The sequence below is a fragment of the Lepisosteus platostomus genome, chromosome 21, assembly GCF_059453375.1.
Source record: "Lepisosteus platostomus isolate fLepPlt1 chromosome 21, fLepPlt1.hap1, whole genome shotgun sequence".
In the NCBI taxonomy this organism is placed as follows: domain Eukaryota; kingdom Metazoa; phylum Chordata; class Actinopteri; order Semionotiformes; family Lepisosteidae; genus Lepisosteus; species Lepisosteus platostomus.
The window spans coordinates 13,226,998-13,243,538 of record NC_142631.1 but is presented as its reverse complement, the minus strand read 5'-3'; the positions used below and the strand labels follow the sequence as shown (position 1 = coordinate 13,243,538).

The 16,541-nt window shown below is 35.0% G+C and overlaps 1 protein-coding gene across 2 annotated transcripts in view; it reads right to left on the bottom strand.

Moving 5' to 3' along the window:
- The window catches only part of astn2 (astrotactin 2), a 649,131-nt gene that overhangs the window by 391,909 nt on the left and 240,681 nt on the right, over nucleotides 1-16,541 (bottom strand). For both annotated transcript variants that reach the window (XM_088614565.1, XM_088614566.1), the window contains one exon: nucleotides 3,043-3,147. In XM_088614565.1, the coding sequence (XP_088470691.1) occupies nucleotides 3,043-3,147 (105 nt within the window). The remainder of the gene's footprint in view (nucleotides 1-3,042; nucleotides 3,148-16,541) is intronic.

Below are 16,541 nucleotides of genomic sequence, written 5' to 3'. Positions count from 1 at the left end.
AACATGGAGGAACCAAGAAAAAAAAACAGTTTAAGCAAGCTTTATGAAGACTAGCACAAGTGAATGATGTGTTTTCTTTCTAAATGTCAGTAAAAATAAACACTCTAAAATTAGTGTAAGAAAAATAATTTAATCTCCCCCTAAATCAACAACCTGGATCTTAGTTTTGGTCAATAATCATTCAAATAAAGAAACAAGTCATGCAATGTACAATACACCCTTAATTTAATGGACCAACAGAAAGGTAGCTGTATCCATTATTGCCAAATGTCCATTAAATCACAAATGATGTTTTTTCACACTATTATATGAGAAATAATGTTACAAATGGGGGGTTACTAAAATGGTAAAAATCAGGATTTGACCAAGCGATTTACTCAATAATTATTTATAACCCCCAACTTTTAAGTGACTTCTAGCAGTATACCAGAGCGACTGGTATAATTAGAGGCATGTGAATTCTTTGTTCTCCGGCACAGCTTTGTTGAGAGGAGTAATAATCCAGGCACGGTTGGTTAAACAAATATTTATTACAATGACAAAACACAAACTACACTACACATATAATACATACACACAAAGCTACTTTATGTACAGTATTTACAAACAATGCGTTTCACAGGCCTAACATTCTGGTCACCCAGAAAACCCCAGAATGCACCAACCATTAAACTCTTAATGCCTACAGGGGCAACATAAGTGATGAGCTGCCTTCTAACTAAATGCAACCTGCAGTTAAATCGCTCTCTCTGCACCCCAGATACCACAAAATAAATGGGAGCCTATATCCCTTTCCATAAAAATGCACCCTAAGCAGGAAATACTTTTCTAACTGAGGGATCTTTTACCCAAGAAACCCAAGTTCCCTTAAAACACAGAATAGCACGCCCTCTCTAATAAGGTTCAAATACTTAACTCTAGTCAAATTTGATTTGAATGATCACGAAGTAGGGGCTCTCACCCAAATCATCTGGACTCCTCTCTCTTCTCCTTGTTGCCTGCTTCTTGTTTCTTCCTTTCTTTCCTCTTCTCTTAAAGTGATCTTATATTATGTGTGTCTGTACTGCTTCTTGACAATCATTAATCCAAAACTTACCTAGATATACGAAGGTAAACTTAACAATTGTTTTTGCTCAAGGGACCCCCTAGACTTTGAAGTTAGAAGTGTTTACTCTTCCCAGTGTCACAAGCTTTAGCTAAAATCTAAGAGACACTTCTCAGTCACCTAAAGCTATAACAATATATATACACACTACATGCTTTCTGGATCTTTTAACATTTGTAATCAACACAGTCAATGACAACTGTTCCTGAGTCTTTTTTATCATAAACACACAAGATCATTATTTAATGTATCATAAATATATTATATAAAATTCGCTAAAGGATATATAACACAAAAAACACTCATCGCAAGCAACTGCCCTACAGGGTACCATTGATATTCCTGATTTCTAAACCTACTGTACAGTTTGTAGCATTTATCTTTATTTATCTGTATTTGTGTATTTTTGGTGTACAAATTTACTAAATCATACAAAACATTAACAACACTCATCTTACGCAATTTGCCTACCCCTATGTTCCATTCAGGGTTACTTCCATGATAATGACCCATGACTTTATAAACTTAGATTTCTTTACTAGAACTATATGGCACAACTAATAGAAACTGGTGAAACTCTGACAAACACACTCCATCCATCCACACAATATTATTCCTGTTCAAACCTAATAAGTCCCATGAGGAAAAAATCAATTTACAGTATGTTCCTCCTACAGTACGCCCAATACCAATTGCCAGACCCTATGGGAAACCATCGATATTCAAGCTTTTGAGACCTATATTGTTTTTTTATATTTTAATCTCCTTTACTGTGAGGAAAGTCCAGTTTTGATTTTTGATTTTATAAACAGAACTTCCCTGTAGCAGATTTTGTCCATTAAATCCAAAATCCGTAAAAGCAAAGTCCATGAAACCATGTTTACTGTACCATTCTTTTGCAAAATAATATTCGTAAATAATAATTTAATTGAATATTTTTAATAATATTTTGCTTTGTTAAAGCATGGTCTGATTTTGTAAAATAAATGGCAGGCCATAGTGCGTTTTTTTAATCTATTGTGAAAACGGAGGTGGATCATCTGATGAAAAAAGCAAAGAAAATAAGAGAAGGCAGAAGAAAGAATAGGCAAAGTGAAGTTCAAAGTTATATTTCCTAACTCCAGAATACTTTCCAGGAAGCATAATTACTGTCCTTACAGGAGCAAGGTTATCTTCTCCTCTCCCAAAACCAGACTGTTCAAGATAAATTTTCCATATTGATGTTAGTATTAGTGACAAGCTCTAAACGACAGCTACTGTATATAGGAGCCAACATTGTTTATCTCTACTACATGTTGTGTCTGTGAGATATTAAGGTATTTCAATAAATATGGTAACAAGATTTTTCTCACAATTGAATGCACATTTTCCAAGTGGGATTTTCATAGATAAGAGAGTCATAATACCATCAACTGCTTTATCATGACCCCACAGGAGTGTACTACCTAGCCATGGTAACTCCAAATAACAGTTAAAAGATAGATAACTTTCTTATAATGTGGTCAAACATTAAAAGTGTGCAGCATAATTCAAATCTTGCACACAAAGACCATGACACTGTCTGAAATTCATTACCAACTTAGCAACAAACAGACTTTACGTCATATCACGTAAAGAGATATGAGTAGTAGGTGCAGCACTAATGGTGTAATCAGGAAAGACAAGACATACAGAACTTGCTTCTGTGACATGACAGTGCAAGATCAACGATCTTTAAAATGGTACTTGATGCCACCATCAAAGAAAGAAAAGTGGTCAAATCAAAGTCTGAATCCTGGGAATCAATCTAAAAAAAACCCTTGGTTTAGGCAAAGGAGAGGACTTGAAGCATTCGTATCATAACTACAGTAAAGGAACGTCAGGCTTATAGGCAAACATAAGGGCAGAAAATCTTTCAGAAGCAGTGGGAAGTTAAGAAACATAGAGCCTTTTCCCACCTTTACTCCTGCGCCGCCCCCTGTGCTGTTCTGTGTAGAACTTGAGCTGAGTTTCATCATCTGCCTCTGATCCAGAGTCTCCAGTGCGGCCAAACATTGTGCCACCTGCGGAGAGGAGGAGGAGGGGGAGGGGGGTCAGAACACACTGTAGAAAATAGTGTCCAGCGAGACATTGTTACTTCTCTTTAATCCCCTTCTGAAGGTAATAACATCCACTCGAATTAAACAGATCCACCTTTGTAAAACTGAGCAGCACATAACACTGAAAAGAACCAACAGATGTTGCAGAGAAGAGGTGAGATGCAAGCAGAGGAGAGAGGAGACATTGACAAACCCATTAGAGCTGGTAGGAGATGAGAAAATGAGCATGCCTAAAAAGTCTAAAAAAACGCTATATATGAACGTGTTCTAACAATGTTGGATAAAATGAAACATACCTCTTTTATTTAAAAACACATTTGATTAAATATACACTTTAAATCTGGATGCTATTTTGGGTGTAGGGAAAGTTACAGAATCTGGCCAATCTAAACACCAATTACTAAACCTGACACAAGTTAACTGTTTAAAAGTGCCCAAAAGGGTGATGAATACATACAGTGGGTTTTAGACTTCTGAATAGGCACTGAACCCTGGACTGAGATGAGAAATGTTTTTTAGGAGGCACCATGGCTTGATATGAGTCCAGCTCTCCATAGAAGAAGAAATTGGAAGCTCCACGGCTCCACTGACCACTCCATCTCTTTCACTTTGGTGTAGCTTTGTAGATAAAATCCTTCAGCAACAACCTTTTTAATGTGCCCTAACACCAAAGAAATAAAAGACTAGATGCTCTTTCAAGGACTTCACATATAGAACTCAATTACATAAGAATACAGGATTTCAGATTTTATGAGTAACTAGTACCAAATATTGTTAAGCTTTTGAATGCGGAAACTGTTCTTAAAATATGTATTGAATAATCACAAGCTGTTAAATGAATCTCAAACTTTAAAAATTCTTTATAGCCATAAATGATATGCAAACATTCTCACTTTGAACCTCAGAATTAATTACTGCAAAGAACAAACAGTGCCATATGGACAGAATTTTAAAAGCCAGGAGTAGTTTTGAAGTTTTATTTATTTAAAGCATGGTCATTCAGGATTATTGATTCCGTAGGTGCAAAGAGCTGTTTGCTTGATTAACTTGCCTGCCTGAAGCACTCTTCAAAGGAGCTTATAGAGCAAAGAACTTAAAAGGCACAGAGTACAACAAATCACAAAGCAATTACTAATCAGATTGCATGATGCCATTTATGAAAGCAAGCTGTTTGACAAATATGCACAACTGAAGAACCAATGACAATTAAACGTATTGGTAAATATTGTGCACTGTATTCATATATGTTTGTTTTCTGAAGTTTTCTGTTAATTTTCTGCCTCCCATCAATCTTTCCTAAGGCTCATCATTAAGTAACCAAGACTGAAAATAGCTATGCATACTAATACTCATTCACACAGTTATCTCCTTTACAGCTCCTTCTATCACAAACATAAAAAAACATACTTCTTTTCACTTATTTTCTTAGATATTGTCCTTTGCTCAGTGATGAACCTAACCACTGGGGTCTATTTTCATTGACAATCGTGATCCGTTCACAAATCATTGATAGATCCCTCACCTGAGTTACAGCCCTCAGAACATCAGCCCCATGAAGAATTTTCAAATTCCACTTGCCCTTCCCTTTTACCTTTAAAACCTTTTTCTCACCACGGTCATCAATCAAAACCTCTCAATTTTACAACTTAAACGTTGCAACTTGAACTCTTCTTACAGACTCACAATAAATCTTGTATCAACAACCTTCCAACACGCACAACCGTCTTGTCAAAAGTTAATTTCACAGTATCCAGTCACCATCCATGTCAGGCACTTTTCGCTACATCAAAATCAATGCATTTCCTGCATATACAGCATAAAGCCAACAGCACATATAGATCATAAATACAGTATAGTCCCTCTGGCCATTTCATGTTTTTTCAAAAAGTGGCATGCTAGTTCAGCAACCTGATTTCCTGCACTCGCTGTACTGTATAAACTGTAATTTATACAGGGAGATGACAGGCTGACAGCTACAGAAAACATACTGTACCACAGCAAAGAAGATCATTTCAATTGAATAGTTCCTCGATTTTAACTCTCCTCATCATGATTACGCTTATCTTTCTGCCTGGGTCCTATTAAATGAATTCAAAGACTCAGAGAAAATATCAGACAAATACAGAAACCAAATTTATCCTTCAACCTGATTCATAGATTTCCCCACAGCACTCGCTGGTTAGCTAAATCTCATTCTCAGATTATGCAGTGATGAGACCAACTTAAAAAACCAAGGCTTTCCCAATGTGGTCTTCTTTCTTTGGCGGGGGAGATCCTTCATACACCATTGACAAAGCCATTCTACGGGTGTTGCGGAGGCTCTGTGGCTAAGGATCTGCACCTGTGGCTGGAAGGCTTTCGGTTCGTATCCCATGGCTGGAAGAGGAATCCTACTCCGTTGGGCCCCTGAGCTAGGCCCTTAACCCCAACTCCTCCAGGGGCACGGTATATGGCTGACCCTGTGCTCTGACCCCATGCTTCTCCCTGTCTGTGTGTCTGTGTGTCTCATGGAGAGCCAGTTGGGGTATGCATAAAGACAAATTCCTAATACAAGAAATTGTATATGGCCAATAAAGTGATTCCTCTCTCTCTATTTTGAGTTCAATCTTTAAAGTAACTGACAAGAGCATGTAATGTAATGGTAATGGTATAAAAAATGTAATGGTATTAATTGAAGTGTACAGGATAAATTCTGACCCGGCTATAATTCTGTTGAAGTTTTCTACCTGAACTGTTGTGTAGGGGATGCCTGTGTGAAATGTCACCCAGGTGGGTATTACACTTCAGTGATGGATGAAGGGAGTTGCCTTATACTGTATATGTAAAGCACTTTGGGATCTTTTGAAATAAAAAGCACAATTTAAGTACAAGGTAATTCTATTTTTTAATCACTGATGTTGATGTTGGATTGACATTCTAATATATGATTCATAAATATATTATTGTAGGTACCATATATCAAACACTATTGAGAATATAGCATTAAGAAGGTTTTGATGCAAAGTGAAAATAATGAAATACTAATTTTTGTCTGTCATTCAATCTATCCTACAGCATTACATAGTTTGCAGCTTGATATTTGGAAAAAACAAACAAAACGTAATTTATACTTGACAGAGAACAGAATTATTACATTTAAACCTTCCAGTAGAACATACTGTAGCACTGAAATAGTCAGGATTAAACACCTGTATCCAGTGGATGTTAGCAATGTTTCTAAACTGCCAAATAACATGTAAAATAATCAGACCGTACACGTACAAAAAAAAACATAAACAAAGATTAATTTAGGTATTTGCTGCAGTAAGGCATATAAAGGTTTCTCAGCCTAACCAAAATGTCTACTAATGTACTGTACTACCAGGATTCCTAAATAAAAGTCAAGTGATAACTGACTCTGGGCTCACACTGGCAGATCCACTAATCCAATATTTTATTAATTACCTGGATATGTTGTTTATGCAAGTTTGCATCATATCTAAAAAACGATTCCACTGGTCCATGTAATACTTAACTGCACTTCTAAATTCATAGTGAGAATTCACAGAAACTAACAGCTTATCAATGGCAGTAAGCCAGTTAGGTGGAACACTGGTTGTGGTTGGTTGAGCCAGTTGAACAGCCACGTGAGAAACCTTAATGAAATGATTGTGTCTCTAGTTTGTTTATGTAACCTTTTGTATTTTTTAGATTATGATCTTTAAAAAGTCAACATTTTAAAGGGTGATTTAAAGAAAATAATATTAAAGGATTAAAAGTAAGTTATCTTAAGTGAAAAAGAAGTGGAGCCCAAGGCTTCTAGAAATGGTTTGTCTCCACAATCTCATATATAATTAAACACTAATTATTTATTATAATGTATACAGTAGGCCCACATTGCTGGCCTCTAAACAATATTCCTTAAGCCCAATGAAACAAGTGATGTTGGACTAACTTTGCCATCTGCTAGTGGGCTATCTGGGCTGCAGTTTTTAAAGAATACATTTTATATAAATACATTTTAATAAAGAACAATGGTAATGAAACCTAATACATTTTGGTTATTATTGAAAGCAGTTGTCTTTATATATTATATACGGTATAAGTGGTTGACATTTTATGGGTATTTTTCCATTTTCTAACAAGCCTGCAGAGAAGTATATAAGTTAATACACATAAATTGTCCCTAGACCAGTATAATTACAGTGGATATATGTCATAACACATTTTCTCAAAAGGGGATTTCACATAGACAGATACAAAGAACTGTGAAAGTCACAATAATCCACATCCACATTTCATGGAAAATTTCCACACTGATAAGGTCTATGAGCAACCAGATGGATTTGTATGTGTAAAGTACTTCAGTGATGTTCATTGTTAAATCAATGAGCTTAACCTTTCCTCAAGTGTTTTAAAGGGCTTCTTTAATGAATGAAGCAGATTTTTACAGAGACTAGACTCAAGTGTTTCCTAAGCCTCCACATAGTGCATCATTCTTGGAAAGAGCTTTTTAGATCTGCAAATGAAAAAAGAACTCATTCAGAAATTCAAAACATCAACTGGGGCTTTCCAGAAACATGGAGAAAAGCATTCCAATATTCCAGATGTACAATTACATTTTAAGACGTATAATGTACCTCCTCAATCCAAACTTTACCTGGGGACCTCTGAAATAATGTCATTCTGTGGATGTAGAAATACAACATTGTCTTCACCTGAATCCCAACCAAGGAACTCTTTGCAAGCTAATGCTGCTTGATAGTGTATATACTGTATATGTTTGTTTCTATCATGTATCATTCAATTAAAATGCACAGTGATTTTTTTTGGTAGCTTCTAAAAGCTAGTATTGCAATAATGAGATCTGCTTCTTCCTCACAGTGCAGTGTGCAAATAAAGCTCCTGTTATCAATCAGCTTGAACAGGATGCTGCTATAACTTTGATTAGAAAAAGAATACACTTGCTATCATTTCTGATGGGGAAACCAGGAGTCCCTTAGGACTTTGTATTGATGTTATCTTGGTTTATTATCTGGAACTGTCAGCTGTTTCATCTTAATCGATCTTAACAACTCAGTTACTTATTATGTGGTTGTCTCAGACCATTTTTACGTTTTTCCTCAAATACTTATGAGTTTATCCTATAGCTGACACAATACAATTTAAAATGATTTATTCTAGAAGTGTACTCATATTTTTTTTTTGCCTGACTTGCATCTATAGGCAGCCCAGATTCTCAAAATGCTCATCAGGGCAAAGCATGACAATCTCCATGATCACACAGTTACACATAGGATGAGTACATGGTAACATTTAAGAAGATGAAGTACCACTAAGGTTCTTCTAATTTAGCTAATCAATGACTTATGATGATTTTTAATTGATAAAAACAAATCTACAAGATGGAAAGACATTACACATACATTTGTATTCATATTGTGTTAGGTTGCCTTCCAAGTCAAAGGTAGTTGAGTTGTGCCAACCAAACACTTAAACAAGCAAACACAGAAATGATGACTTTCATTTCATTGAACATTCTGTTGATTTTGATATTATTTTGTAATTGAATAATTCAGTAAACATATAAAATAATAATTATATAAATTAAAAAAACATAATAAAAAGCACTCCACAATACATACCTGTACCAGATATTTTGCAATGTTAATTCCCTAGTACTGTTATTATTGGCACTATTAAGAAAAGTATTAACTCTCACCATTAAAAGCACATGATAGATTATATTCTTGCTCATATAACTCTGAAATGGTCAATATTATAACATGTAAAATATCACTTCTACAAAATTCATTTCACATTCAAAAATCCTTAAAGATATGCCTATTTAACAGTAGAAAATACTTTCCCCTTGTCTGCCCTTTGTAGAAAATATCATAGGAGATTAGTTCCTGGTTTGCTTTGTATATGTATATTATATTAATATAAAAATATTATATGTATATGTATATTTTGTATATTCCGCAGTGCATTGTGGACATTATTTTACGTGTTTTTAAAATGTCCATACTGTATATTGTTAAGCCTTGGAAAACTGTCTCTTCTTCAGTATTCTAAATAGGGTTAAGATAAACAAAATGCTTGCTAAATGATAACTTTAATATGGGCAACCTGCAGAGAATGAATAGAATATGGTTGACTAAATGAACTGTAGTTAAAAAGATGCAGGTGCTGTACTGGGAGCCTTTGAATTCCTCCCTGGCATCATTGGATTCTGTCCTATCCTATTGTGTGTAGTATGGAGCCGTTTTACTTGTGTCCATGGTGCTGGGAGAAGGACAGAGAAGGTTCGAGCACTGCCACTGATGCAGTCAAGGGCTTATTGTATGGTGCTTCTACTTAATAATATGCGGGCATTCTTCCATCTTTCATGGTCTGCTGCCTTCCAGACATCAGTTTGGTAGCTCAGGTTGTGTTATGGGCAGCATGTTGAAAATCAGATGCCAGAGAAGTGGCTATCTTGGTTTATGCACTAATTCCATTTTCACACACTCATTCTGCTGTATTTATCTGGGTATTAAGGGTATAAAAATGGACATGGCAAGCACTCAGGTGAAAATTTGATTTCTTTTTTGTTGAGTCACTACAGTTCATTACAAACAATCTGATCGTGTTTTTGAATATTAAACACTGTATCTGTTGATGTAGAACCTGGGATTTTGTAAAAAAAATGTAATGGCTTATCTTTTCCATTACACCTGCAAGAACTTGTGGTAAAATATTAGCAGTTTTAGCACTAAAAATAGTAAGAAAAACGTCTTACAATCACTATAGGCTTTGAGTACTTGGGAGTCCTCACAGAAAGTGAGAATCATGCACTAATAATCCATTAAAAAAACCAAAGAAAACGAAAAAAGAAGGCAAAGACTGTGACAGGCAGATTAGTTAACAGGTACTAGGGTAATCCACAGATATCCTGCTACAACAAGGCATGAAGAAAAGGAGAGTGCAGACAGAAGAGTAAAACTAGTCTTACTTACTATTAGATTATTATTAAACTCCAGCTGATAACAGGCATGAAGCAAATCGGTTACATCAAATTCACACAGGCCTCATTTCCGTATAATGCTTCTTAGGAAAAATTGATATTCCCTACTTGTATTGCAGTTCTTAGTTACATTTAAACTGAATATTATTCAGAAAACAAAACAGTTGAAATGACCAGAAATTGTGAAGAACTGAATTAAGAAGAAATCACCTCCTGCTGGTTCTAACTTATAACTTGGCTAACATGACTGGGTAGTTACAGTATATGGTGGTTACAGTATATTTTAATATAATATAATAACTCAGAAGTTCTTTAGTGGGTGAAATGAAGAGATGTTGCTATCAGATCACTCTACAAATTTAGCAGGTTTTATCTTTTAAAGCCTTTGCCTCCCATCAGGTCATATTTTCAATACCTCACTGTTACAAAACAACAATACAAAAAACAAAACTTATTCTTTATTTGAAACGTGTTTCAGTCAACGCCACTCAATTTCAGATAAACACCTTCAAAGACTTTATAATTTGCATTATTATATTTATATTTTATGTATTATTCGTTTATTTGGATTACAACTGCACAGATTCCATCCTAGAAAAAATACTGTATTGTAAACTGTTGTTTAATTTTTCTAGAATATGCTCAACTGCTCTTTTGTCTACAAAAGTAGAGTTAGGCAGAATTTTTATTCTAATTGTAGTCAACTCATCCATTTACTAGCTGTTGAGATGGTGTAATGAAAAACTGAATAGCAGATATTCTATACAATAGATTAGCATGGGGACATTGCTGTCAGATCCAGTGCAGATAAACTATACAGTACATTTCAGATGTTTGACTCTATATAGTTCAAAAGCTCAATTTGATCTGAAACAATATATTTTTCAGTTGCTTAGTCTTTTTTTGTGCAGAGTCAGCCTTGCTAAAAGTGCCTATATCTATACACATGCCTATGCCTATACACATGACAAAGTGTATAATTTATTGTATTGATGGCATTCCTCCTGAATTTTATCTTTTAGACTTCTTGGGCTCAGTAAGATCCTCCTATATTCCACATCATACATAAGGCAGTTGAGGAAAGTTATTTTTCCAAAGTGATGCTAATACTACCATTATAATCCTATTAATGAAAAAAAAGATTCTGTACTTTGTGCAAGTTGTCATCTCATTTCACTGATTTTCTTGGATATAAAATGTTTCATAAATGCACTTTCACTTCAGTTGGAGATTTATATGACTAAATTACTTCACCACAATCAAATTTTATTTTATTTTAAGAGCATATGGCTTCTGATAACATTTTCTGTATTCTCCTTATTACATTCATGAATACAGACATATAGACACTGTTTCCCCTTGTACCTTTGTAGATTCAGAAAGCTTTAGATTATCCTAAATGGGAATATTCTGTTCTGCTTTCAGGTATCAAGTATTCTGCCAATCTAACTACATCTAGAGGCACTTTCATTGTTTGGCTTATTCTTGGTACTTCTAAGACAGGTTCTCCATCAATGTACTACTTTTCTCATTATCACAGGTAATAATATTGAAGATTATTATTGGATTATGAATGTCTCTTACTCCCTGCCTCATCTGATATTTCAGTAATTATAATGCTCAATCAGGGTATAAATCAAATGATAAAGCTAGCCTTAATCTGACTGTGCCAGTAGTCAAACACTAATACTGATATTTACTTCTTTTTGTAGGCTCACAGTAAACAACTTTAATTACACCTTTAAACAGGCTGATATTCACTAGAATAGATGGACTCATTTCCTTAATTCTCCTCGGGCAAATGTCTCTATAACTAAAATGAATGTGCTTCCTCAATGGAATTATTTGTGGGTTCTTTGATTTGGCTTTTTCTACCCTTTGGTTATTTGGACAGATTACATTCAGGAGTTTCTAAATTCATATGGAAAGGGAAGTAACCTCATCTTAAATTATTCACTCTACAGCATTTTAACTGTCTATTGGAGATCTGGCTTTTCCAAACTTCCAGTTTTATTTTTTATGCCTGTGTCTGTGTCCTATGCCTGTTTAATTCAGACACCTCCGTATCATGCTGGCACTCGCCAAATATACCTGAATATCTGTTGTTTATACTCTTACCTCTTTGATATATGTAGAATCTATTTAACCCCTATCTATTTAAATTTCATGTTAAGCAGACTTAAGAAATCACAGAAGACACTATATGCCCACTCTCTGTTTTCACATTATGATATACTGTAGCACACAAAGGCAATTAATTTTCCTTTGCCGATGTAGCTGCTGGTGTGATGCTTTTTTTTACATTTTTATTTATTTTAGCCTCTAATGCAACATTCTTCCCTGTTTTGGCCCTATCTTGTTTAAGTGCTAATTATTTCTTCAAAATGTGCTTTATATACTTTTTGTTGTAGAGTATAACTATACAGTTTAAAAAATATACTGTATATTTCAAAGCACACCCACATTATGATGACATTTTCTAAGTGGTTGTCTCTTGTTCTTCTTACTCTGTCTTGATTGTTTGAAAACATTTGATCGATACAGGCATTCCCCCTGGTAGGTGCTCTGACAAACAGGAATAAAGCCGTCGGTAGTAAAGTCTAACATTTCAGTTTCAGCGGCAAATATCCCTGACGGTTTTCTAAATCCTTGCAAGAATGATTATACCTTCTTTTTTACACTCTGAATTTGGTAATATACAGTATAGTATACTTTTAACACTATACCTTGTGAATGCTTTGTTTCTCAGAGCCACATTATTTGATTCATTTAGGGTATGTTCCTGCTCCTGAATGCTCTTTTTGATATTTGGTCCTATCCTTTCACTTCTTCCATCTTGTTGTTGGAAACATTTTACTGTTTGTTACATTACTCTCTTTAAACCATGTTTCCATGATTCCAATAGCTGTCTTGGTGAAAATGTAAGAAAGGCAAAGCCCGCAGTGCCTCAAACCATTCTATGTGCCTGAAAGAGTATTTTATGTTAGATTCTGTCGCAGGTGTCTTTTGCTGTTTCATTTTCTGTCCTGGCCCAGCTGCTTATTTTAAGTCATCTGCATTTTAATGAATCAATTAAAAGTCACTCCCCATTTGCTTTTGGCCATTATAATAGCAGAACCCATTCCCCATTACTTAGCGTGATCACAGGGGAAGAGTTCTGACTTGATTGTTTAATGGAACCCCAGAGGCACAGAGCACACTACAACAGGTCTTGTGCCTCTCTCTTGACTGGGGATAAAAAGAGCTCGGTGTCTCTATGGATTGTTCAGAGAATGTGTTTGGAAATGTCACAGTTGTCTAAATGAGAGTATTAAAATGGATATTATTTTCAATGTCCATTGTTGATATGAAAAACAAAGTTATTTTCAGATGGCATACAAAATGAACTAAAGAAATGCATTTTTTTAAGAAGTAGCAGCTACAATATAAGGTTTTATTACACAATGCTTAATCTTTACAGCATGATACCTGGGGCTTTTGTCAACAATTTTCACATCAGTATGTTTGTACAGACATAGTGGTCAAGCAGCCTGTTGTAAAGTACAAAGGCAATTTATATTTTGAAATTATTCATTATCTCACAGCCAGTTACTTCTTCTTGTTTATTTTTTGCCAATATATTTTTAAGATGATTTTTAATTTACTTATCTTCACTAAGTTTCACACCATTTACTTTACACAAAAATGCATTTATATCCCAACTATTTTAAATCTGACTGAATTTTAGAATTGCATATTCCGTTCTTGTTTTCCCTTGTCACAAGGCAGTTTAGCCAAGCTCAAAATGGAAATCTCCTCTATCTTAACTTTCCATTTCTCATATTTGTTTTTTTTTCTGGATGTATAAATAGACTGCTGCACCTCCGCTTTCTTAAATAAGCAATTTTAAAAGTCCTCCACTAAGGGTACCACTGGCACTGAACTCTATAATGTAGAATCTGCAGAGAGAAAGTGCTGACAGCAATAAAGTTTCTCATTAGTGAAGATGATTCACTTCTGTCCTTAACTTGAACCACCAAGAGAGGAGCCTAATGAAGGCTCTATGCTTTAAATGTGATGGTTTCCTACACATTCAGGAGGCAATCTGCTGGCACACATGCTACTGAGAAAATTCATGCCTACTGTACTAAATATTCACCAGTTAAATGTTCCAATTAAAGATTTCCAGAGAAAATCAATGGATGCACAGACATCCTGTGTCTATCATGGAACTACCATGTCCATTTCTCTGTTCCAAACCACTGAACAGAGCTATTAAATTTTCATTATATTAAAAGATCAGCTCAGTCTGACTAGTCTGAGTTCTTAATTCACTTAATTCAATTGACCCCCAGATTGAACTGATTATTTACTAATTAAACCATTGTATTCAGATTTGCAGCCATAGGACATTTTAAAAGTCATTTTAAAGTTACCTAAAATGTTTCTACAAAACTGAGAACTATACTCTTTTAGGCTTTTTAAAAAGTCTAACCAATTGCATTATTAATCCTGTTATCCTGTGTATGGGTTCTATTAAGGAATCAAAGAGTCCAGCTGGCATCAAAACCACCAAATACCTCCTGTGATTACAAGGATGAGCAAACTCTGCTTTATATTGATATTCAGCCCAGTACGACAGTGGCAGTTCAGCTGCAAACGTGTCCTAATTGAAAACGTGAAAAGTGGAGCATGTGGTATTCACTCATGGTGACTGATCGATTGACCAGTATGAGAATGAAAATATATTCCTCTGTTCCATGCGCAGTCAGAAATAATACAAATACATTTATAATAATAATAATAATTTTCTGGACACTCCACTCAAAGTGCATTACAGATAATGGGGGCTCCCCTCTAACACCACCAAGGTGAAACCCATTTGTCATATTCACAAAATACCAACACCGAATGTCAGATCCTGAAAAGTACAAAAGTACAGAGAAATATAAGGCACATGATTAAAGCAGAGGTTAATTCCATGCTGGAAAGTGAAGAACACAAATATCTTTTTCTCCTTTCTTTCTAATTTTCAGTGAGTTGTTCTTTGGGAGCTACCAACCATTCCCACTTAAATCTGCTTACTTCTGTAATGAGAAATTTACCTTAAACTATAGTTTCTTACCATTTTCTTATTCACTGTGCAAATATTCTTCCTAAAAAAAAATAGCATTGAAAAGTAATCCACAATATATTCATTATGTCCAGCCTCATAAATGTATCCTCCATCCACTTAAAGACCATTTAATATAACCATTTTACCATATTCACTGCTTCTCCTGTTTTGAAGCAACAGATAAAAAACATGAACATCTGTGTCCTTAAATGATGCTGTATAAGGTGAGCACAAAGGTGCTGGAGAAATAGTGTGGTTTCATGAAAGTTATGGTGTATGAGTATTTTATACAGGATATACCAAACATTCCTGCTTGTGGATCATTTGTGTTTGTTCTGGTATGAAATTCCTTAACTAAGTCAAGAGTGTCCAATACTGGTATATCCCATTTTCCTATGAATCCCCTGAGAAGTGTTAGCACAGTGCATTTTAAAATTTACAGAAATCACAGAGGACTACAAAAATTATAGGACATACAGTACAAGTAGAAAATTAAGCAATACACTCCTTTAAGCATAGCATTTGACTTAATAGGGAGTAAGATGACAGAGTTGGCACTTAATCTTACTATACAGAATGTGTAGCCTTTTGTCTAATAAAAGATAAAATTACAAAAAATAGAAGCTAAAATGTTGTTTTTTTAAGGTCTGCTTTTAATATTGTGTAATAACATAACGAAGGAAGTATAAAAGGTTCATTGTGTGCAATAAACAACGATAAAACTCTTAAATCATAAGGACCCACACATTCATGTTTCAATTTCCTTCATCAAATCAGTGGAGCCCCTGCTGGGACTCAAATGTGCACACTGTGACTTACTTGATGGACAGAAGTAATTCTCCCATTGGAGTCTCCTGCTGATTACTCTGGCACATCCATTTAAATTTGAAAAGGTTAAGCATGATCTACCCAAAACAGCAGGAGTCATAATTATGTACCGACATCTGTTTCCAAATAGCATCACCTTCAACATGTATCTGTAGCAATCAATTCGGATCTGGAGATACAGAGAACACGTGAGCAGATCTGGGAACTAAGGGTGATAAATGACAAGAAGGCAGGGCTAGCTGGTGGCACAGGCTGAAAGCAATGAAAAATGAGCTTGTTAAGAATGCTCCCTTTCCATGTTTCACCATGAGTTAGTACAAAGCACTCAGCCTTTCAAGCCATGCCAAGGTACAGGTCATGCAATATTTTAAATGCACAATAGCAAATTTCGAGTTAAAGTTAGACTAAATATACTTAATAGAGATGCACTGTGTTTCCTGTATTGCA